The sequence below is a fragment of the Tympanuchus pallidicinctus genome, unplaced genomic scaffold, assembly GCF_026119805.1.
Source record: "Tympanuchus pallidicinctus isolate F22 unplaced genomic scaffold, pur_lepc_1.0 scaffold49, whole genome shotgun sequence".
NCBI lineage: Eukaryota > Metazoa > Chordata > Aves > Galliformes > Phasianidae > Tympanuchus > Tympanuchus pallidicinctus.
Window position 1 is genome coordinate 522,825 of NW_026294768.1, and position 25,139 is coordinate 547,963.

At 39.7% G+C, this 25,139-nt stretch overlaps 1 protein-coding gene across 2 annotated transcripts in view; it reads left to right on the forward strand.

Moving 5' to 3' along the window:
• The first annotated feature begins 6,018 nt into the window (after nucleotides 1-6,018).
• Nucleotides 6,019-25,139, forward strand: part of GLRA2 (glycine receptor alpha 2) — a 126,614-nt gene continuing 107,493 nt past the window's right edge. The window contains exons 1-2 of one of the 2 annotated variants that reach the window (XM_052703154.1): nucleotides 6,019-6,487; nucleotides 8,711-8,844. In XM_052703154.1, coding sequence (XP_052559114.1) covers nucleotides 6,420-6,487; nucleotides 8,711-8,844 — 202 coding nt within the window. In that variant the 5' untranslated portion in view covers nucleotides 6,019-6,419. The remainder of the gene's footprint in view (nucleotides 6,488-8,710; nucleotides 8,845-25,139) is intronic. The other variant, XM_052703153.1, reaches the window with a different exon arrangement.

Genomic DNA, 25,139 nt, shown 5'->3' on the forward strand with positions numbered 1-25,139 from the left:
CTGGCTGTGGTGTCCCTGTTTGTTGCAGGGCAGTTGGACTAAATGGCCCTCAGATGTCCCTTCCAACTCTAAGGATTCTATGATTATAGGATAGGACAGGATAGGATAGTTTCATTTGGAAGGGACATATATATTGAATCCAGTTGTCAGACTGCTTTTGAGATGTCTCACAGTTAAATGCCCCCTGAATACTGGCAGGCGTGGGGCATCAGCCACATCTCCAGGAAATCTGTTCCAGTGTATAAACACCCTCATGCAAAAGAAGTGTCTTCTAATGCCCAGTCTGACCCTGCCCCAACAGCTCTTTGCTGTTTCCACCCTGCCATCAGTTCCCAGGAGCAAAGCCTGGCATCTCCCTCTTCTTCCCTTCACCAAGCCCTCCTCCAGGCTGGTCAGCCCAATGCCCCCAGCCTCTCCTTGCTGGACATGCCTTTAGCCCTGTTACCAGCTCTGTTGCCATCCTCTGGATGCTTCCAAGGATCTTAACATTCTTTTGGTATTGTGGGGAACAGAACTCCATACAATATTCCAGGTGAGCCTCCACCAGTGCTCAATGTGTTCTCATTGAAGTTCATGCTGCTGCTGATGGCTCAAAGCTCCAGTGCATCTGGATGCTTATGTCACCCTCTTGTCCATCCAGAGAGTCAGTAGTACCTCCCAGTTTAACGCTGTCAGGACATTTTACTAAAGATGCATTCCACTCCTGTATCCATACCATTGATAAAAATGTTGAACGGAACTGACCTGGGGAACACTGCTAGTGACATTCACCATCATACTTAGAGCTCTGCCATTCAGCCTGTACTTTCCCTAGTGTAGTGTTCAGCTCACAGTTGGACAGTTTGTCCAGATGACTTCTGATAAAGTCCAGAAAAATTACATCCACCACCTTCCCTTCTTCCACTCAGCAGGTGATCTTGTAATGAAAGGGTATAAAATTTGTATATAAATATGTTTATCTATGATGTATCATACATATGTATACATACGTATGTACATGGCTGCAAGTTGTATCAGAGGAGGTTTAGGTTGAACTTAAGGAAGAACTTTTTCTCAGAGAGTGGTCAGGCACCGGAATGGCTGCTCAGAGAGGTGGTGGAGTCGCCATCCCTGGCAGTGTTCAAGAGGCGTCTGGATGACGTGCTGCGTGATATGGTTTAGTGCTTGTGGTGGCAGTGGTGATGAGGAGAAGGTTGGACTGGATGATCTTGTAGGTCGTTTCCAACCTTGTGATTTTATGATTATATATATATATATACACACAAACTTTCAGAAAGCAAAATTCATGTATAGGAGGTGTACTCTACAAAATTGCATGTATTATACATAATTCAATTTAATACAATTTTACTATAATTTCTTTCCAGCAATCTTTATTATTATTTAAAAAGAAAAAAAATGTAGTAGAGAACAATGAGAACTTTGTATTTTTTTAAAAGTTTAATGGCACTCAGGTAATTAATAAGAAAAAAAGAATCAAGGATGTGAAAATACTTGAAGTACATGCCAAACCAAACTGTATTGACAAATGCTTTGTTGTATCTGTTAATGTCAGGTATAAAAATACTTGAAGTACATACTTTTATTTTATATTGTTCAGCTGAAGACCCAGCTATTGTACTGTCCTGACATAGCTAATGGCATCACTTCATTTATTGACAAGGGACTTCTTACTAACACAATACTTAAAGAAAAACAGTTTTATCTTTTACATAATTTATTGTAGTACAGTTCCAAAAGCAGACAGTCCAATCAGTTTCTTGTCCCTAGTTCATCATGTGGTCATGTTGTATTACCTTCAGGGCTTTTTTGTTTGTTTTACTTCCAATATAATTGGGCCTTTTACATTCTCTGTACTCCATCTATTTTTTGTATGTTTGGCAGTATTTTGAAATGCACTTGACCTTGTTTACAAGCATCTGACAATTATCATAACCTGACATGCCAAAAGTTATATTGAGTTTTCTCTTCTTATGGACACTAATTGCATACTTGAAGTGATGGATTTTGTTTCTTCAGTGGTGTGCTCCTTGATAAATTATTTGTCATAATTTGGGAAAGTGGTATGACCTTGTTTCTTCCATTTCTCTGAATTTCCAAAAGTGCATATTCAATGCAAATATAAATCATGTGCCATCAACTAACTGTTAGAAAATTATTTACATGGAAACGGGTGATTCTGTCCTATTTTCTGATCAGCAGTTAGTGCTTAAGAAAATCAAGTAGAATAGAGAGATGACTGAATTAATCCATGTTTGGCATAATATATCATATTTAGTTCCCTTATTAATCTTAGGTATCTGCCTGGAGAACTGTAAGGATACATTACTTAGTCTCTTCCCTGGAAGAAAAGCATTTCTCTCTCTTCTTCTTCCACATTCCTTCACCATTTTACCGCAAGCCCCCCACCTCATCCTGTACAGGAGCCCATGACTGCCATTTGTCACACTTTAGCTGTCAGAAATGTGTTGTGAGAGATAACAGATGAGTGACACTGGAAAGAACTGCATCTGTGCATCAGGACCTACACAGCTCATGCACAAACTGCTGCATTTTGATGTCTGTGTTACTTGCATCTCCCATTCCTGAACACTTGGGGGACAGAGGAGAGAGCTGTGGACACCCAGGCACACTGCCTCCAAATGATTTCCCCTGAACCACAGAGCTGTAGCTCATTCCTCACGATTGGCCATACGTTTTAAAGACAGTGTTTGATTGTGGATGATTTACAACAAAGAGATTACAGAGGCTTCCACCAGGAAGAGCAATTGTGAAAAATAAATAAATAAATAGGCAGAGGGTAAGGAGAGACTTTTGAAAGAATGACTGAAGGAACTTCTGCATGCTTTCCAGTTCATGGAAAATGGGTAAAGGATGCAAAGAAATCATTCTGCCAATCTACAGAGGGGAGTGAAACCTGGAGCCCTCTGGTTAGAAAAAATAGCTTGTCTGAGCCCTGAATGTTTTAAGAAGAGAGTTATTCAGGTGAAAATTGCAGTTTGCAAAATCACAGAGTGGTCAGGGTCGGAGGGTACCTCTGGGTACATCAGGCCCAGCCCCTGCCCCAGCAGGACACCCAGAGCAGAGTGCCAGGCCCACAGCCAAGGCAGCTTCTGGACATCTCCAAGGAGGAGGTTGCACAGCATGTACCAATGCTTCCTGATGTTCAGGAGGACCTTCCTGTGTTCCAGTTTGTGCCCATTGCCTCTTGCCATGCCAATGGAATCCACTGAAAAGAGCCTGGCTCCATCCTCCCTGCACCCTTCCTTCAGGTATTTATTGACATCCGAAAGAGTCCCCTGAGCCTCCTTTTCTCCAGGCTGAGCAGATTGTACCTGAAGTCTGTATCAGTAAATCACCTTTTTCAAGACCTTATGAAGTTTTCTTTAGCACTTCCACATAACTGCTGTGCTGATTAACATGTTACTGAAGTCTCTGGGCTCTGGAGGTTGTTATGAATGACGGAGCAGATACCCAAAATTCTTATTATTACATCTCCTATCATGTTTTTACAACCCCCATGGCAATTATAGGCAGGCTATTTTAAAGTACTTCCTGCAACCTTTTTTTTTTTTTTTTTTTTTGCTTTCTTTAAGCTCAGAATTGTAGTTATTTAGCATTTCAAACAGCTGTGAAAGGAAATGGCTGCTAGCAGCTAAATTTTGGAAGGAAAACTTTCAAGAAGATTTTCTCTAGTTAGAAAACTTTTTAAATGTTTAGTTACTTTTTTTTTTTTTTTTAACAAGAAAGGTAATGAGCATTTACAGACCTTTAAAAGCATGCAATATCACAAAATCCATGTGAACAGCATCATCTGAAAGATACCTGCTCTGATTTCTGCACTGGGAACTGTACAAGCATTCCTGAGATTCCCCACTCTTTTAAGCAGGTGGCAGTGTCGGTTAAAAAGACATAGTTTTTCCAGCAGCAGATAGAAATTGTTGCTCTCCAATCTCTCCATTTATCTTAATGAAAGGTAAGAATATATAGCACTTTTATTGGGTTCCTGCCTAGATAAGGTTAGGAAAAAATTTGGAAAGTATGTCTTTGTTGACTCAAAACTCTTTTATTGTTTCCAGATGTGGCTTTGTGAGCTTTCTTTCTCAGAATGAGACTGCAGTAAGATACATAATTCTTCTTTAATACCATGTTAGCAGGAAGAACTGTCTTCCAGTGAGGCTGGAGGATGTTGTAGTGCCGTGAGTCAGCACCAGCTCCCAGTTCTTACCACAACACTTTCATAATTTCAATAAAGGCAAAGTCTGTGGCCTTTCTTCTGTTGGACCTCTCATTGTGCTACTGACACAGACTCAGCAGGCAAGGCAGTAAGGATTTGATGTAGGTTCGCACGTTTGGACTTTTCCTACTAATTTCTTCTTCCTTTGTTTTGCTGTGCCTAAATTGTGATATCTACCATTTGCACCTATGAATAGCTAGTGAGATGTGGAGGTTTTTTTCAGATATATCCTATTGTGTTAAGCTAAAATAAACAAAATGCTTTAACAGAGTTTCATTTAATGAACGGTAAGTGGCTTTGATCTCTTGGTAATGTCGGAAAACAACCAATAAAGTTCAGAAGGAATTTTTGAATATTACTACAAATGTGGTAAGAGTCTCTGTCGTGAAGTGTCAGTTTTTTTCCAGGGAGATAAGAGAATGTGTGTGTGCACTGGGAGAAAACTGCCTTTTTTGTTTGTTGTTTTTGTTTTTGTTTTTTGTCTGAATTGGATTTCAGAATATTGAAATGGATTTGATTTGAAATGGAATTGATTCTTATTTTCACAAAGTTTAGGATTTTCCAACAGGCCAACTACACCAATGTGGAAGCGTCCAGATTCTTGTCAGGCTGGCCAGACAGAGCAGGTGGTGAGTGGAGGAGAAATCACAAGGATGGCAGAGGGAAGCACTTAGTTCACCAAAATTCACTAGATGAGATTTCCCATTTAAAATCATGTTAACAAAACACTTTAAGGGTTGAACAGAGTTTCCACCCACCAACGTATGTGTTTCAGAGGCTTCAAGTCACCCTGACTTCCTTCAAACAATGTGATACCCCACCATCAGTCTGGGTTGAACATGAGGAGCTGTCGGTGAGCAGTGGAGGCTGTGGGAAGTGCTGTGTGAAGGATAAAGGATGGGGACGCTGGGGAGCAGGAGGGTACACAAGGTCTGCAAGGTACCCAAGGAACCTCAGGTAACCGTGATCCTTGTTTCAGCTGCCAGTGCTTCAGTTCCTTAGGTGTAAAAAGAAAAGCATGATGCTACTAGCACTTTAGGGTGCGGGGATAGAGCCACCTCCATGAAAGCTCAAAGCCATCAATTTCTTCTCTACACCACAGGACAACTGCAAACGGGCTCCCCAGATCCCATTCGCCCCTGCACTCCCACTCCACTCCTTACAAACCCCGCAGTGCCCTAGGTGTCGGGGGCCGCTCTCCCCCAGCCACTGGGTTGAGGCTCCAGCCCCTCTCCGCCCCAGCACGTACCGCTCACACGCACCCCCAGCGCCTCCCCTCTCGCAGCTCAGGTACACCCAGGCGCACAAAATGCCACACGCCGTCCTCGCACACGCACCCCGTGCCACCAACCTTCCCACTCGCCTTCTGGGCGCGCCCCCCCCCCCACGCGCGCACACAGAACCCCCACGCGCGCACAGACACGCGCGCCTCTCCCCTCCCAGACGCCGGACGCCAAGCGCATGCGCAGCGGCAGGCGCGGAGCTGTCCGAGTGCTGAATTTATAGCGCGGTGCGCTCCCGCCCGCCTCATTCCAGCACGGGCGCTGGGGTTCCCCGCAGCCCCCGCCGCCCGCTCACTCCCGCACGGCAGCGCAGACACCTCCCTGCCAACGGGGGAGTGGAACAGAGCGAGCCAGTAGCCCCACCACCCTTCCTAAATGCTACTTTTCAAAGCAAAAGGGGAATAAAAAACACACCGGCAACAGACTGCTTGCTCTCAATGCTTACTCCCCTTTGGGTGATGCTCTTTGGGTAGTAGGGTTCTCCCTTCTTTTTACTTCCTTTTTTTTTTTTTTTTTCTTCTTTTTTTCCTTCCTTTCTTCTTTTTTTTTTTTTTTTTTTTTTTTTTTTTTTCCTTTTCTTTTTTTTTTTTTTTTCTTTTTTTCTTTTTTTTCTTCATCACCCAGTCAAAGCAAGGTGGGGAATAACCAGGTCTGATGCTTTGTATATTTTCTGTTGGCTGCTGGAGATGAGCCTAGGCTTGACCTGACCATGATTCCAAGGACTGGCATTTCTTTTTTATCCCCAGTTTGTAGAGATCCAGACCTTCTTTTCCTGATTGTCAAGAAAAATAAATTATTGCTGAATTTGGGAATCTAGGCAGCACCAGCATACTTTCTCCCTGCATCTCTCTGGAATCGTTTCTGGGATATTTTCCAAATCAACACAGAAAGCAGGAGGAATGAACCGGCAGCTAGTGAAAATTTTGACAACCTTGTTTGCATTTTTCTTAGAGACAAACCATTTCAGGTAGGTGATATGGCTCTTTGTAATGATATTTCTCAAAGAATGTGGACATCATAACTGTAGAGAAACTATATCACGTTACCTAGTTTGTTTGCTATATTTGAGAGTGCTTTGTGTTCATTCTATATAGACTTTCCTTTTTACACTCAGAGACTCGTTGCTTGGTAACAAACACCAAAAAATATTCAAGTTTGGGTGATCTATTTTCCATTTCTCTGATTCAACTACATGCTTTGTTACTGATTATCAATATAGCTGAAAACAGTTTCTTCAGTTTTTCTTCCAAATGCTATTTAATCTTTGTACTCCCTCCAGAGCTTATGTAGGAAGTTGCTTTGGTTCCCTCCTCTTCAGGCTCTGGAAATGATCAACCAGATTTGTCAGGGATGTGGTTATTTGAAATTAGAAATCCAGTCTTATGATTTTGGAAAGATACCTAATTAAACCAGTACTATGCTAATATAAAGTATCAGTACATCAGATTATTGCTTCTAATTTTTATTTTCTCTTTTTATTTTATTTCTAACGCTTGATGAGTTTTTGCTTCAGCTGCTGACTTCTTGCGATACAAGGCAAACAAGTCATTGCTATTCACCAAAACACCATTTCAGCTGAGATTCCTTATCTTCATGTACAAAGCCATGTATCTACATGTAAACATACAGAATGCTTTTATATGTGTAATAACGTATGTATACAGTGTCTGAGTGAAAAAAAATGTTTGTATTCACGAGTTTGCACACGTGAGATGACAGCACAACTTATCACTAGTGGACACTGAAAGGAGACAGAAGTAGACTGTAGAGTATCATCCAAAATAATTAGACTGGATTAGTTTTCAAGTTTTTATTATCTTATCTGAACATTTCTAGTATTTAAGTGGCAAACACCATCTATTTTATATTAAAAATTAGAGATAAAAGAGTGTCACACCAACAACAAAAGCAAAAAAAAAAAAAAAAACAACTCCCTCCCTCCTCCCCCATATATGGAACTGAAAAAGTGGGGAATAGCATTACAAGATTTACTGTCACATTGCCTTTTAGCAGTTTGGATGGCTTTATAAAAAGAGAAAGAATTTAGTGTTATTTAGTATTATTTAATATGCTTACATGTAAATGCACAACAAAGAACAAGACTCCTGAAATGAAGTGGTTCCCTTTGGGCAAATATTTAAATAGAGAGTAGTTAAGAAGACAGTGCTTTTATTACTTTTAGTAGCTCAATGAATATATTGAAGCACAGATACCATGATATTGGTTATTTAGGAACCAAGATAGTGCTGCTTGTGATGAAATCTGTGCCTCTGCCCACCAAATACGACTATTTCATTACTAGTTTATTTTCCCTACAGAATGACCTGAGGGAACTGTTAAATTCTTTTTTTTCTGAAATACTTACTGTGCTTGAAGTATGTAATTTGTTATCTATATGAAGTTTCATATGCATAGTCTGGTACCAGAAGTTTACTTTTCAAATCTGAAAACAGGCATATGTTCAGGAGCTTGCATATAAATACCAGCTGGTGATAATACTGATCATTTACTATTTGATGTTAATTGGTGAAAAAAAGACCAAAACAAATCACTAAGATCATGTATGACTGACTGAAACCTTTTTTCCTGGTGAAGAAGTCAGATATTCACTAGCATGATTTCAATCTTCTTTAAGTGGCATCTATAAAGAACATTTTTTTGCATCTACGTCCTTTCTAATATTCACAAAACCAACATGTAGCAGATCTCCTGGATGAGTGATGACTCCTATTGTTTGGAAGTTTACAATCACCTTGAATCAGTGCTAAAAGGCATAAATTTTAAAAATATACTTCTAATTAAATCAGTGATATGAGTTAGATATCAAAATTCCTGTAAGATTTCTTTACACATTTTTTTAAAAAAATAGACTGAGTCTTCTAAATTTTTAAAGCTAAAATACATTTATTTTTAAAGTGGAAGGGGTTTGTTTTGAATAGCAAAATGTGTGCATGCATGCTATCCAAAATTCATTTTTATTTCTAGCATAAAGTTTTCTAATGAAAAATATATGATATCATTCTATAAAAATCTTATTTGCTGCATTCAGTTAATTGAGACAATGTTATTCATTGTTATAATTTTTTTCCCTGACTTGAATGAAATACTAGCTAAGTGGCTAAATACTAGCTAGCTAAATTTTGTATTTACTAGCTAAATACTAACTAATGATGGCTAATAATTTATTTAGGACGACTTTCTGTAAAGAACATGATTCAAGATCTGGAAAATCCCCCTCACAGACCCTGTCTCCTTCAGATTTTTTGGACAAACTGATGGGGAGGACATCAGGGTATGATGCTAGAATCAGACCAAATTTTAAAGGTAAGTTTTTTTAAGACTGTTGATAAATTAATGATTTTGTTTGTTTTGTTTAAGGATGTCACATCTGATTCCTTATTCTTTTTACAATAACTTCGGCTTTCTAGGGTATTTTGTCATGCAGATAAGTTGCTCCAAGGGGAGGACTAAAGGAGCAGTGCAGGTAGTAAGTGTACAGAGCTCTGTACAGAAAACCCTCTCTTCAAATTTACCTATATAGGTCAAAAACGATTAGCTATCAGATGTTGTCTCCAAAGACCTTCATAATTTCAAAAAGTAAATAGGATTTCCCTCTAAAAGTAACTGAGATAACCTGTTCCTGAAATTTTTAAGCCGTGAGAACTTTCAACGCTTCCATGCTGAATGGTGGTTTCTCCTATAGCAGTGTCTGAAGAAGGAAGATAGGACTCGAGGTATGCACAGAGCAGTTATCCTGATAATGTTGACTGAATTCTCAGAATCAGTTTCCCATGATCCTTACAAAAACTACAAAAACATGTTCTGTTTGACACTTCTACGATTCTCTTCTTTTCTTTCAAAATTTGAACCAAGTTGTGGAGAATCACCACCACTATTCCAGCACAAAGAAGGCTGTGAACTGCCCTCTTCTGCAATTATTGCTATCAGAACAAGTTTTCCGTGTTATAGATCTTTAAATTCTAGTGGAAATGAACACAAATGTCTTTTGGCTTCAAATGAAGACAGCTATGAGGGAAGAGATAAATTTTTATCTCTTTTGAAGAGTTCTCCAATTCCTCCAAAACTGGCCCTTCAACCCAGCTCAAAGCTTGGAATGCAGTTATACTTTGAAAATTAATAAAACTCTTCCTTCGTAAACAATTCTGATGCTAATGTACATTTGCACTCATACCTATTGGCTTTGTTGACCAAAATGCATGATTTTCTACACTGCTCCTTGTTAGTGGTGCTGTGAAAGTTGATAACGAGGGGAACAAACAATAATTTCTTAGCCAGCAAATGAACTGATGGGAAAAAGCCACCTACATGTCAACGAGAAAAGTGTTTAATTAATTTAGATCAACGATCGTTTTCTTCTCTCTGTTCCACAAGTACAAATTACAAGACATGGAATGAAGTGTCTTTTTTGACTGCCTACTATGTGAGAGGAGTAGATTTCCCTACTAGGTGAGGGGAAATCTAATTTGATTTTCAGATCCAAAGGTCTTAAAGTTAATAAAACTCTAGTCAGAGTTTTAATTTCAGAAGAGTTTACAAAATGCTTATTAATTTCCTGAGCTGGAGCCCATGTTATCTTGTAGCGATACTGTGTCAGGCTTTTGTATTCATTTGATGTGTATTCGTGAATATCAGAGAAGTTTTAGAGAATGCAAATAAAGACAGGAATTGCCTGAATTGAATGAGGGTAGCAACTGTTAAGAACTTCTTTGTGTCCTTGATGTTGGAGGGAAAGTAAAGGAAGACTTCTGCTTCATCTCTTGTAGCTCAGGTAACATCAGTGAAGTATACCAGTCCCTGTTCACATAACAACATGAACTCTTTACTTCTCCTCAGTATATGTCTAAAATCATTTGGTGATAAAGGCAGAAGGAGACAGATTAGCAGTTTTGTGGTTACAGCAGGTATGGTGTGTACAACACAAGGTTGAGGTGTCTGAAAGACACTGCTTCCCTCAAAGCCTCATGGTTTCCTCCCAGTGTGAAGCTGCTTCCTGTTGGCACATGTGAGCTCCTAAAAGCAAAGAACCTTTTTCCGGAGCAGCAGTTTGAATTTACAGCAGATCTTCAGGATTTTTTCATAACTTCATATCTCTGATCTCTCAGAGGTTTTCTGATGGAGCAGAGAATTAAGTCACGTGGCTTTGAATTTCACTGCACCTGTGAAAACCTTTTCTGCTGATAACCATTTTTATTAGTCATTATGATGCATAACCATGCTTCCGTTGCCAAAATCTTGTTAATTTTTTCAAAGAATGGAAAGAAGTTATTTTTCTATATAGCATATATTTTCCTTTTAAAGAATGAGAGTACAGCTGCAAGGAGGTCGAAAGAAATCTATTTGGCTTGGAATTAAGTCATATAAAGATTTTTTTGTGTACTGAATCTTTATTATGACCTCAATACAAATTGCTTCCATTTCTAACATTTATTAATTGGTGCAATTTTTTGACGATATAATCTACTGTTTTAAGTCATAGCTGCACTGATATATGAAATGTTAAATGACTTCAGAATATTTTTTTTATATGTTAAGGCGAGAATTTTTAAGTATGAAAGATGCCCACAGGAAGAACCAATCAGACAAGCAATCAGCTACCTGGTTTTATTTATAATCTGGAGTTAATGTTAGTTTCCTGTGTTTCAGAAAATACAGTGTGAATTTGGACCACTACTCATGTATTTCTGTTTATTTTTTTCTCCGTTAGATCATTGACTTAGCTTTCTGCTAGTTCAATAGGCACTTTAAAATGCTAGAAAATTCGGATATTCTTGGAAAGGCAGTTGAGTAGAACTCCTTTATCTTATACAGCTAACTATGCAATAATTAAATGTATTTATATGACAAGTCTGAATTGCTGGAAAACAGCAGCTATTTGATTAATTTGTGGAATAAAAGCTAAAAAGAGAGGAAAATGCTGCTTACTGGAACAAAGTGTTTTATCCAGATAAAGAATTTCATCATTAGTTACATGCTTTTCCCTAACTGACTCTTGCAAAGCAGAACATTCAGGAAGATACTGGGAGAGCAACAGCTGAATACATAAGCACTTAGACATCAGTTCCTAGGTTTTCTGTTGGGCTTGTTTGTTTTTTGCAGTGTACTGAAAGATTATTTTCTTATCGTTCTCTGTTATATAATCATTGGAATAGAGAAGGGAAGATTTCTGGTTCTTGTTGACACAAGCAGTGATCAGATACAAAATGACCAGGCACTTAGAGAGACAGCCCCCCCGCCTATCAGCCAGAGTGACATCTCTCAGAATTGTCTTTCTTTGATCACTTTGTCAGATACTTAATGCACACTTTTCCATCTCACACTTCTATCCTATTGAATATGAATAGCTTAATAATTTATGTGGGGACATGGAGGGGAATACTTTTAAATGGTAATATGAAGACTACAGTCTAATACTAATTGAAGTCCCGGAGAGTCCTGCTGTCACTTTGTTGACAGCAAACATACGCTTGGGATCCTATGACTTGATTTGCTGGGTTTTTTTTTTTCAATTATAACATCAGTTAAGCATGGCTTCTATAAAATAATAAAATGTAAACCTACAGGATTTTCTTTTTCTGTGATTAATATTAACGATATACATTTTTAATGATGAAAAGCTACAAAAATAACAAAAATCAAGAGTGAAGTCTTGTGCTTTCTCCATCGATCAGCTTGATTCCTCAGAAAAGCCAAAAGTAGTTCAGGGCACCTGTGTTATAACACTAGCCAAAAACGTAGTTTTGTGCTGATAGAAGCCAGAGACAGTGAAGTGATATCATAAGTTACTTTGTTTCCACCTCAGGATTCCTCAAGAACACTGTAAGCAATGCCATGGTGCACAAGATCAACCTACAACTTAGTCAGAACACAAGATGCGAGGCTGACAAAGTCAGCTTGAATTTCAAATTTCTTGGCGGGTTTTTACCTTCACAAGTTACTAAGCTACTCTCACGTTTTAAGATCTTCATCTTCTAAAACCACTTGCAATCTAAAATAAGTAGGTCTGATCAGATAGAGAAAACTGTTTATCAATAGGCACGACAACAGTATTTATGCTTTAACAGATGCAATAAAATACGGTTATCACACACTGAATGGAGAGAAGGGGAATTTGTCCCCAAGTTTAGTGCTTGTGGTGGCAGTGGTGATGAGGAGATGGTTGGACTAGATGATCTTGTAGGTCGTTTCCAACCTTGTGATTCTATGATTCTATGATCTATGAAGACCTCGAGGAGTATGTTACATTTAGATACAGAGAATGTTAGCAATCAAGATAAGAGTGATTTTATTTTGTATTGAGTTCAATTCTATTATTTCAGTGCATTCTTTCCCATTCAGTCATCATTTGGTAAAAAACGCTCTGAATTTTATGGAGTTGCATGGAGATTTTCAGAAACAGTGCCTGTCAGTGTTACCCTCAGCAGTGGGTGACGTAACACAGTTTGAATTAAGTTGCTCACAAGCTGCTGCTTCTGAACGTGGAGAAGTCCTGTTAGAGGGACACAGTTTGGGCATGTAGTGGTTGTCGCTGTAGAAGATTAGTCTGTGATTACAGCACTGTAATGTCATTTTCATGCCAAGTCAGTGGGTTTACATCTGAATAATAAACACATGGACAAAGTCATTTACTGAAAGTTAGCCTGAAAACTGTTACAGGAAATGGCTAATTTGGCACTTTAATATGGTAACTCCTTGGCACTGAGGGTCAGTTTTTCCCATGTATTCAAGCCCACCGCTTACATATTTGGCCCCTGAGTAGACCAGTAATGAACTGCTTAAAAAGGTATGAATAGAAATTACTGAATGACACCCAGAGATTAAATGAAAGGCATCAGACTTAATATGTAAGAGCAGCTTCTATGTGCAGGCTAAGAGGCACTGTCTGCAGATGTGTACTTTAATCTAGACTTAACACTTAGCAATAAATACCTGTTGAAAAATAAATGACGAATGCATTGAAAAGTTGAATAGCATATGTGACATAGACACAGGGCTGATGTGTTTCATTCTCCAGTGCTTAACAACCTTCCCAAAGTTAGACTTCGGTCAGTAACAACAACTGCCCATGATGTTAGATGTAGCCAGTACTCTACATTGGGCTATTTTCCACAGACTTTGAGGCTCAAAACAGTGTATTTTCTCCAGTAGGCGCTGAGATCCCATTCAAGTAAAGACAGCATGTAGTAAGAAACTAGTGCACATCGTAGGTAAATTATGTACAGAAGCTTCATTTTTGGAGGAAAGAAGCTACATGGTCAGTGACTAGGCCATTATACGCACTAAACATAGATTTCTTGAAATGTGAGCATACCATTATTAGGGAGGTATTGCTCCGATTTGCTTTTATCTTTGAAACAGGCATCTCACTGCAAAGGTGTATGCTACATGAAGATACCTTATACATATTATATTGTCTGTTGTTTGTTTGTTTGTTTGCTTTTGTTGTTGGGTTTTGTTTTGCGTTTTGTTAGTTGGTTTGTTTTATTTTTCTTTAACTATGTGGCTAAGAAATTGATGTCCTGCTTCTGCCTTGCCTAGATGTACATGTTCTCAGGCAACCTTACTGCAAGTATGCAAGGAACCTTTACATTGTGTTTTAAAATTGATGGTAAAGAGGTCTATGGAACATGTCCTTCCCACCATCCCTCTTTAATTTTAGTTTCTTACACAGAGCATCAACAGGCTAGGGGAACTCCATGCCCAGTTATGTTACGTCTAGCCTTCTAGACAGGTGGGGCCAGACAGCTAGCTCAGGTGAACTCCCTGACTACCTACACTGCTTATATGCTTTTTCATTCCACAAATCTCTGTCTGAGTTTCCTACAACCAGCTCCCTACAAAGCAACTCAAAAAGGCTTTGAGCTTGTGGAAGTGTAAACACAATTGCTATTTGGCTTCATCTGTCCCTGGTCTTCTTTTATAATTACAAAGTTAGCCACAATAATCCATGTCACGTTGGTGTGTTGCTTTTATTCAGAACAAGTGATGTAATTAAGATATATCAATGCATTTGGCTCTTGTCATGGAATATTGGTCTGCTGCTGCATGAAATGCCAAGGGAATTTACAAAGAACAAATGCCAAAGCAGATCCAAATTCTTCTGATATTAAAGCAGGAGACTCTATTGTTCTGACCATGTTCTAATTTAATTGTATTATTTCCATTATATTCAGTGTCATGTTTAGATTTAAATATTTTATACAGTCGAGTCCAATGCCCTGGGGTCACTCATTATGTGTCTTGTTATGTTTTGCCTGTCTTAGGAAACATGCAATTTATATGCAGAATGTATGAAAACATGTACACATAGTTTACTATAAGCATAACATTTATCAAGTGAAAACCTATTACATATGGTTATAGAGCAACAAGGAATATGTATACATAAAGCAGAATGTGCTGTTTTATTAGACAGATTCATTATCTTTTTTTCCTCCCTCTGGAAATATGAATATAAATCTCTGATTAAGTCATCAGAAAATGTATGTTTGATGCTTCAGCTTCCAAATATGCAATTCACAGTCTTTCACAGAAATGAGTGATTTTAAGAGCCCCCTGAATTATGCAGACGTGTTGGCACAGACTATAACATCTCTCAAATTAGAGGTGCACAATGTCTGGCATAAATAGTGACCTGCCAATCTCTTTAAGACCAAGTCCATGGTATAAAATGGGAAATATACAGAAATACAAAGGCTAAGATTCTTGAAAGCATGACAATCATCAAATATTCAGTTAGCATGCCAGCTCCTAGCAATCCTCGAGTATTACAAGGGCACGAAGACACTCTGATTACTCTTTTTGCCTCAGCTACATGTCAGTAGCATGAAAGAGTGGAAGCAAAAAGGCTCCTGAGTGTGCTTAGATGTGACTTGGCTAGAAACTACCTTATGCCTTAACCAAATTCGGGCTCTCTGATGAGGCATTCCTCCGCCTCCATTGCCCAGCAGGGAGCAGGTAACTCCAAACATGCATTATATTCAAGAGGAAAGGGATTCCTCTCAGGGTGAATCTGAGATCACTTTAAATAACACACATAGACAGAACAGTGGCCATAGAAGGCCCACTTTCTTTAGACAAGTTTTGTCCAGCTCCCCCTCATCTTAAAAGGTGGCCTGATCCAAAGGAGTATAAAGACTCTGAATAGCCTATTTTTCAGCAATGAATTCAAACTTGCAGAACCACAGAATGGCCGGGGTTGGAAGTGACCTCAAAGATCACAAGTCTTCAACCCTCCTGCCACATGCAGGGCCACCAACCTCCACATTCAACACTAGACCAGGCTGCCCAGGACCCCATCCAATCTGGCCTTGAACACCTCCAGGGATGGACAGGGCATCCACAACCTCTCTGGGCAGCCTGTTCCAGCACCTCACCACTCTCTTTGTAAAGAACTTCCCCCTGACATCCAACCTAAATCTCCCCTCCCTCAACTTCAAACCATTTCCCCTTGTTATCCACCCTTTCAAAGAGTTGGTCCCCCTCCTGTTTGTAGGGTCCCTTTAGGTACTGAAAGGCTGCAATGAGGTCACCCTGCAACCTTCTTTTCTCCAGGCTGAATAAGCCCAGCTTCATCAGCCTGTCTTCATAGGGGAGGTGCTCCAGTCCCCTGATCATCTTTGTGGCCCTTCTCTGGATCCTCTCCAACAGCTCTCTGTCTTTCTTGTACTGGGGGCTCCAGACCTGGACACAGCACTTCAGATGGGGCCTCACAAGAGACAAGTAGAGGGGGACAATCACCTTTCTGTCCCTGCTGGCCACCCCTCTTCTGATGGAGCGCAGGAGACCATTTGTTTTTCGAGCTGCAAGAGCGCACTGCTGGCTCATGTTAAGTTTTTCATCTATCAGAACCCCCAGGTCCTTCTCCGGAGGGCTGAAACTTAATTAGGGCAGACAGAAGATAGAAGGAAAATAAGGCATTTTTAACCATGAAATGTAGCTGGTTGTGTAACAGGTCTTTAGTTCTGGTGTAGTGCACAGATGTGAATATTGCAGCCATTGTGTGCTAGGGCCAGGTTATGTTCTTGTTGAAGAAAAGCACAAAAGTGCAGGGATTGGGAACCAGTACTTCTTGCATTCATGCTGTTAAGTCCTCTAACTGCTAAGATACAAAATTTCTCTATCTTTCTCCAAGTACTGTATCCTAAATGCTTTGCTGATTAACAAGATGAGTACAGATTCTGCCTTCATCTACTTATTACGAGGGATGTTCCAAAAGTAGTGCTCCTGTTTTATTATGGTGGCCTACAATGCCAGAGGCAGATGTTAGTAGTTTAGCAGTAGAAATTGAACCTTCCTGGTTTCCCATTACATGTTGTTGCCATGTGACCAGTGGCAGCAGAGGGGCAATTTAACAGAATGGCATCTGACTTGGAAATGTGGATGAAGGACAGGGGTGGAATTGAATTCCTCTATGCAGAAAAAATGGCACCACTGACATTCATCAACACTTGCTGAATGTTTATGGAAACTAACCAGTAGATGCGAGCATGGTGAGGCAGTGGGTGGTGCATTTCAGCAGGGGTGAAAGCAACATTGGGTCACCTCCTCTGATGCAGATTTTTCTGAGCACTGCATGCAAGCTCTTCTTCATCGGTGGTGAAAGTGTGTAGCTCATGATGCTGGCTATGTTGAAAAATGGTGTTTTGTAGATGAGAATTTGGTCTATCAAAAAGTGTTATTGTGCTTTTTTTAGCTATTGTAATTTCTGTGGAAAAAAAAATAGGAGGCATCATGTTCAGAGCAACATACTTATTTTAAAAAGTGACCATAGCTGCACTTTAGGATGGAACCCATCCTCTCTGAATATGAAATGGCACTGAGAGATTTCACTCCACAGTTCCCAAGTAAATCATAGCCTTGTAGCCCAGGAGGTGTAAGTCTGCATCCCTTCAAGCTGATGTGTGCATGGAATATCCTAGAAAGGATTCTTTCTGCATAGAATTTCTCAGTGTTTTGATATTGGCTGCGAATCTGGTTGTGTTTTAGAGAAAAGACTAAAATTTTTGTTTGCTCTTTCTAGGTTTTAATGTATTGGAGGGTAATGCTCAGAACTGTGTATACTAAATGAGGTACCTGAACCTTACTGAGAAAGAGAGGGTCAGATGGTCCCTCAATGCAAATATTGCAGCTGCTTCTACCTGTCACAGGACAAAGATTTTGTTGCCTGCAGAAAAAAGTCGTTGGTCCTGGGAAGAACAGTAGTGCTATGATGCTCATCTCTGAAAGCTAGTATCCCTTCCCGGGTGTTTCTGTCACTCCAAAGCTCCAGGATATATGGAAAGCACTGAGCACATCTGAGGCTAGCTGAGTTGTCAGCACTTTCCCTTGAAGAGCAGCAAGTGATATTCAACTGATACACTTTTTCTGCCGCAGGAATGTGTTTATATGTTATCTCCTTTGTACTTCAGGAAATACAGCTGAGAGAAGGCTATATGCTTTCCTTTAACAAGCATAGTTAGTGAAAACACAGGATTAAAATTCACTGGATAGATACTCATTATGTTAGGCTGCCTCTGATAACTGTACTCCCAATGCATGCTGCCTTCATGTCTTCATCTCAGGTTATAAACCTGTCTTATGAAGGCTGTTCTTTCTTCTCATGTTGTCCAGTGTGTTTAATAAAGAATAAATCCTAAATAATAAGTACAATAATAGTAACTCTTCGGCAGGAATGCAGCTGTAACATCTCGTACTACAGTCTGAAGCAGTATCTCACTCTTTTGAAGAGATGCATGCAAATGGCATGCGTGGGTCTAAACTAGTAACGTATGTACAAGCTACTTATTTTGCTAGATGTGAATTAAGCCCATTGCTTTTGCATAAACGCATGTGCAAACTCTCCCTTGTGCCAAAAAAGCAGATGTGCTACTTCAAATAATAATTTCAGACTGCAGCAATTTTTCTTTGAAGACAGTGATACCCTATCAAATACAGTAGTCTGAGATTGGCCATTCTAGTTATAGGAACCATCCTAAAAATAAGCACCTGCAAGAATTTTGCAGATAATTGGCTCCATTCTCCTGAGAATAATTTCACAGTTCTTTGGCTCCATACTCTCGAGAATTATTTTTCTTTGTCTCCTAATTCTGATGTGAGTTTTACAGGGGGTAAAGAACACACTATTGGTTAAAAATAATATGATTTATTTTTTTTCCTTTTTTTCCTTTTCCTGTTGAAGACAAGTTTAATTGTCCTATCGAAGTCATAAATAATTAGGGATGGATTCAGTTCAGGCCAATAAGCTCCTAAGTGTGGATAAGTCCCATATGGAAAATTTTGTAGTAGACTCCTAATCAGCAGGACTGTTGGTGACAGAAAAAGACTGTATGCCCTGACCCTGCAGTTTTGATTGAGCTTAGAGCCTGTGTGAAATCCATGAGCCCATGTGTTACTCCTCTCAGGAACGCATCTTGCATCAAAGACCTTGTAATTTCCTTACAACAAGTGATTTGATACTGACAAAAAAGTAAGCCAGTTAGTTAATAAGATGTTATTCTGTAGGAGTTCTCATTTCCTCTCCCCTTCTTCCAGCCATTTTATATACAGAGAGACTTAATGATGGAAAAATTGGTTGTGAAAGACATCCAAAAAATATCTTAAGGATATATTACAGGTAAAAGATGGATTCTTTTTGGTATTTAGGATATGGGAGACCATTTAGCAGGCTCCCAGAGGGAGAGGGGATTTGTAAAGGGAGAGGATGGGATACTGAGCTAAATGTACAACAGAACAGCTGATGGATCAGGAAGGAGGAATTAATTTCAGAGTAATATTATGCATAGATTGTACAGAAATGAGCTGAACTATAAGGAGGTCCAAAATGGGTAGTTCCCAACAGCTGAAATGGGTAAAAATAGAAAGATAAATGTTAGTGCTAGATGTGGTGAGTATGTGTTTGTGTCCCTGACCATTTGCAGATTGCCATCTATATCAGCTCCTGACCTTTTCTGTTGTCTCTTTTCCCTATCCCTGAACCATCCCATTTGTCTAAATCCCACTGTTCATATGTGTCCTATACATGTGGTGTATAATTCCTTAGCAGTCATAAATCAATGTCTGACCAGTTATGTTAGTCACTCAAACTCCTCTTTTTCTTGAACTCTTGCATATACCTTAAAAGACAGTGAAGCAAGGAACATTATGGAGACATTAAGGGAAAAGATGACAGAATTGGAAATAATGTCCAAAACTCAGAGGAATAAAAAGAGAGTTAAAATTTCTGAGGTCTCTCTATGGCCACAGAGAGAAGTATTGACAAAGCTTTATTTTTGAATAATACCTACTGACACTCAGCTTCCATCAGTTCCAGTGGTACAAGATCAGAATTATAGAAAAGGAACAAAGTAAGAAAATTTCAAGAGAAAGGAATAGAGCACCAGTTCTGTTTTGTTGTTTTTGTTTTGTTGTTTAAACAAGTGTTTTGAGATGAGTATGCAGTGCAGAACAAAGCAGTTCATTTTTACTGAAAATAAAAGCCTGGTCTGAGCCAACAGAATTTCAGTATTATTATTAATACTATTTTTTTCATTAAATAGATTTTTCCCCTGACTTCTCCTTTTGGTGAACGTTTTTAATCTTGTGGTTCCATGCGGTCTCTTAGATGAGCTGGCTACATTGAATTTATAAAATATTATTAAAAGTAAGATTACCCAGGAGGAGTTTGGCTGGCCCTACACTGGAGTGCAGGCTTCATGACTAGAAATGTAATACCATATTTTATTTAACCACATTAAAATGCGCCCCAGACCTCTGCACATGTTATGCAGTTCACATGCTGATCATCAGCAAAGAGCTCGGCCCTCATTAATGCGAAGCAACCTGTTTCTCAGAATCGTATGCAGTGAGCATCACTGCTACCTGCTCCCAGTGAGCCTGAGAGCCTTTCCATTTGCTCACTTTGTTGAAGATTACTTGGTGATAAAAAATAAAAATAATAATAATAAAAAAAGCAGCGCAAAACAAGTAGGGCCTGTTTTTTTTCGTGTCATTAGGAAAGCTAACAATTCAATTCCACCAAAGAGTACTGATTGCCCTCTGGCATTGGACGGAGAAAGATTTCAGATATAAATGCCTCATAGTGAGGTGCTTGAAATGGAAAAATATGGAAGAAGAGAGGAGTTCTCAAACAAAAAATATATTGACTTGATGAACATGTGAAAAATCAAAGCATTTATTTGAATACTTTCAGAGTTCGCATAGCTCCTAAGTAACTTTTAGTATAGCTTCTAGTTACAACAGGAAATTTTTGGATTAAAGAATTCTTTCAATGGTTTTTGTTTGTTTGTTTGTTTGTTTCATTTGTTTGTTTTTCTGTTTTCAATTTATTTCCACAAGCTCGTTTGCTTTAGTTTTTGGGCTGGCTGCACTCTGCCACAAGGTACGGCTGAGACTTGTGTAGAAGCATCTCAGCTAGATTTCAAGTAATTTGCTTGCAGATTCTTTGTGCAGCACAGAGACAATATAGAACTCAGCAGGAGCTGTAACTCCAGTCGATTCCAACATGCCATGACTATGCCGGCAGCAGCCCTCAAACCACCTATGTGAGAGCCAGCCCCAGTGCCTTTATGCAGTCATTAGTTACATGCTCTTTGTAGATTAGCTCAAGTTAGCTGGGTAAATCAGGACCATATCAACTGTTTAAAGGAATTTTCATTCCTGAGCTCCTGGTTTGGAGTTTGAAATGAAACAGTGCTTGAAAACTGTTCTTGTACAGTGCCTGTTAGATAAACCTTTGTAGAGATATCTTACTGCACCCCAGAGCTGGCAGCAATACACGTTTCTGTTATCATCCTTAGCAGAAAGAGGCAAGAATGAATGAACATGTTGTATGAACTATACCATAATGCTAAATGCAGAGCTGAAGAGGTTTTGTAGTGTGAGGTTCACCTTCCTCCTCAAGTGCTCAGTCTGAGGACAGAGGCATTCACTGAATGTGAGGCACACCAATCCAACAATTTTCACAGGCACTTTCAGGCACACAAAATGCATCTTAGCAGGGATTCTCATTCCGTGAGGCTCTGATAGGATTTCAACAGCATGACTCCTGTTACATTCAGCAAAACTCCCACAGCTGAAAACTCACACACCACTTCAGAACTTGATTACTCATTGTTTGACCTCAGACTGTGTCAATGCATATATAGGTGGCTTTAGCTGTACTTACCCCAGAGACCTTTTCTTTCTCTGACTCATTCTGCAGTCACCTGAATCTGACAATCACTGGAGTACTTGGCTTGTAAATCTCCAGTGGTACATTGCAGAAGAAAGGCTTTCAACTTTGGAATATAATGTGTCCTTTTTACATTCAGGTCATGTTATAAGATTGCATTTTTGCTTTTTGAAGTGAAACAAATGAAGAAAGCAGCTTAAATCTTGATGTAAAGGAAAAGTTTGCTTAATGTCATTTTGTTTATTTATATTTGTATGTGTGCCTACAAGTGCTCTTCTGGAAATAGGCAGAACTAAGAAAACTAGGGGGAAAACTAACCGTAATGCTCTCCTGCTGGCTGTTCAGTGTCACCTAGTTTGTGCAGAGCACTCTACAGATTTCATTGCAATAAATAGAATACTTAAGTAGATTCCTTAGTTACTTGATAGTTTTGGTCTCAATGATATCCATGGGAATGAGATTCCTAAGTAGGATTTAGCTAAAATCACTGCAGATTTGGCTCTATTTCTGTGAGTGCCTTTGTGGCTCTTAGCCTTATTCTGCTGTTCATAAATATATATTGACATCATAGAATATGATTCTGAGTCTCAGATGCAACAGTGAGCACCCAAAACTGCTGCTATATTCCCACCAGAAGATATGACATTCTCAGCAAGCTTAGTTATTGTACATGACAGGTGATCTTTCCGAATATGTTGGTTTTAGCTTGATGAAGCAGAACAATAATTTCAGCTTTATTTGGCTTTTTTTCCCCAGTAAGTTACATCAGTGCAAACTACCATACAACTGCTGTTTTTCAGAGGTTCTGGAGATCTCTGCCCTTGTGAGATTCTTTTTATTTTTATTTCTTTTAGTAGGTACAATTGTCATCAGTGGAAAATAAAAGCGATGGAAACATTGCTATGCTAGATTGTGGAGAATACTTCCAAAGAACAAGGAATTTTCAGTTTACTGAGCATAGTCACGCTTAGGGAATCAGAATGATGTAATCCTCAGAAATCCTGTAGAAAATCAGTGTCCTGAATGAAAGGCATCACTCCCCAACAGGAAGTGTCACCTGGATTTTCAAGCCTTAGTGTGACTGCATTGTCCCAGCATCATTTATTTTGCTTCTTGTGACTGACAAATTTCCTTTGTTGCTGAGACACACATGAGAAGATGATGAAGGAAAAATGGAGAAAAAAGTCTATTTTGTCTAAAGGCAGAAAGAAAGGTAAAGGGAGGAGAAGGCTCATGTAGACACATGTAATGAGCACTACCTGTATTGAGGATCCTGTTTTCATACCAAGACCTTAAGTAAACTTCTTAAAATAAGAGCTTTTTCTCACCATAGTTTGGATAATACATTTAGGCATTAAAAAACCAACCAAACAAACAAACAAAAAAAAACAAATGTAAAAACCTCACTGCTTCCAGAGTAGTTGTAGGAGCCCTGTGCCTTGGAGGAAGTTTTCCAGAGCATCAAAGCCCCCCTTTTTTTCTGTGGTCCTGCATCCATGGTTCCTCAATACAGGACTGGCTCAGGTAGCATTTGATAGCACCTCTCCAGCCCTTATCCTGCTTGCCTCAGTCAAAGGAGGGAGGAAACTAGAAGAATAAATAACTTACTTCTGCTTAACGACCATGGCAGCTATGGTGACCCAGCAGTAGTTCAGGGATGTGCCTGCAGGGCCGTGAAGAGATGCACTGGCAAGCTCTTGAAGTGGTAATTTGGGTATGTATAGTACTGCAGTTGAAAAACCAGAGTCCTCCATGGGAGATAGCTGTGTCAGGTCTCGTGAGAACTGTGTTGGATATTGGAGGCTCTTTGAGTTGTTGGAAAAGAAATGGATGATAATACTTCAAGAATTTGCAACCTAGAATACTAGCTTCACCAAGTACTGCTGCCCTACCCGGCTGTTCTGAGATCCGTGTTATCAGCACTCATGTCAGCATGCAAATCCTCATCCTGCCTTCACCCACATTTCACTGCCATCCTTCATTTAGGCCTAGATGAGAAATCCCCATTCCATAGATGAAGGGATGCCCAGTTTTTAATGGGATCACTGTCCTCTCACTTTGTCCTTTGGTCCTGCTCCTGGATCCCACCTTTGTGCCATTCCCAGTCTGCCACTGATTCCCAGGAGCAGAGCCCAGCACCTCCCTATGCTTTTCCTTCTCAGGGAGCTGCAGGGAGGAGTAAGGTACCTCTCGGCCTCCTCCAGAATGAACAGCCCAGTGCACCCACAACCCCTCCTCACAAGACCTGACTTCAGCCCTATTACCAGCTCTATTGCTATCCTCTGAATGCTTCCAAGGACATTAACATCCTTTTCATGTTGTGGGGAACAGAACTGCACACAATACTCATCAACCCTAAATTTAGCAGGAGCATCACCTCTTTTGACTGGTAGGCTATGCTGTGTTTGATGATTCCCAAAATGCATTTTTCCAAATGCAATATTTTTTGTAATATTCCTACTGTAGACATTTTAGCTACATGGTTGAAATTAACGTGAAGAGAAAAAGGCTGCCAGATGCAGTCTGGACATAATGCACGAAAATCACAGAGCTGGCTAGATAAGAGAATGTAGAAATGCTTAATTGCAGTTAGAATGATCTCCAGCGCAAGAGTACAAGTGAATCTTTTCACGACCTTGCCAAATGAAGGAAGCTTTGAAGCCACGTTATCAAAACTGGAGATTACTAATCAAGAACTGCAGTTAACAGCTGGGCTTGGTTCAGCATTCATCTTTCAACATTTACTACTCAGCACGGGGGCTCCGACAGATGTTGAGATGGATTCACCCCCTTTGGCAACTGACAAGGAAAGCATTCACTCATCTTAGTGTCAGATGGGATAGAATGGTTTTATTTAGAGTGTCTGATAAGACACTATGTTTTGGTTCTAGGAGAAAACACACCAATGCTTATAGTTCTGCTAAGCAGAGTTGTACAGAGCCAAGGCCATGTGCAGCAAAGGGCCCAAGGTGCTGAACGGGAGCAGAATTAGGACAGCTGACTTAAACTAACCAAGGGGATATGCCATACCATATGGCATCATGCGAATGGAGTTTTGAAGGGGGTGGGAGTTTATCTCTCTTCTGCTCATGGGAAGCTAGCTGGGCATTGGCTGGGGGGTGGCAAGCAGTTGCTTGTGCATCACTTACTGTATGCATTCATATGTATTTATACACATATGTATATTGTGTACTGTCACATTTATTTTCCTGTTCCTTTTTTCTGTCTTAGTAGATAGTTTTATCACAACCCATGACTTCTACTTTGTTTATTTTTCTTCCCAGTTCTCTCCTTGGTCCCACTCAGAAAGGGGGGGAAGAGGGAGCGAGCGAATGACTGGAGCTGGGCCATCTGTTGAATTAAACTGTAACAACTCTCCAGCCAGGTGGTCACAGCTGTGCACCTTTGGTGCAGCAGCTATGAGGCAATA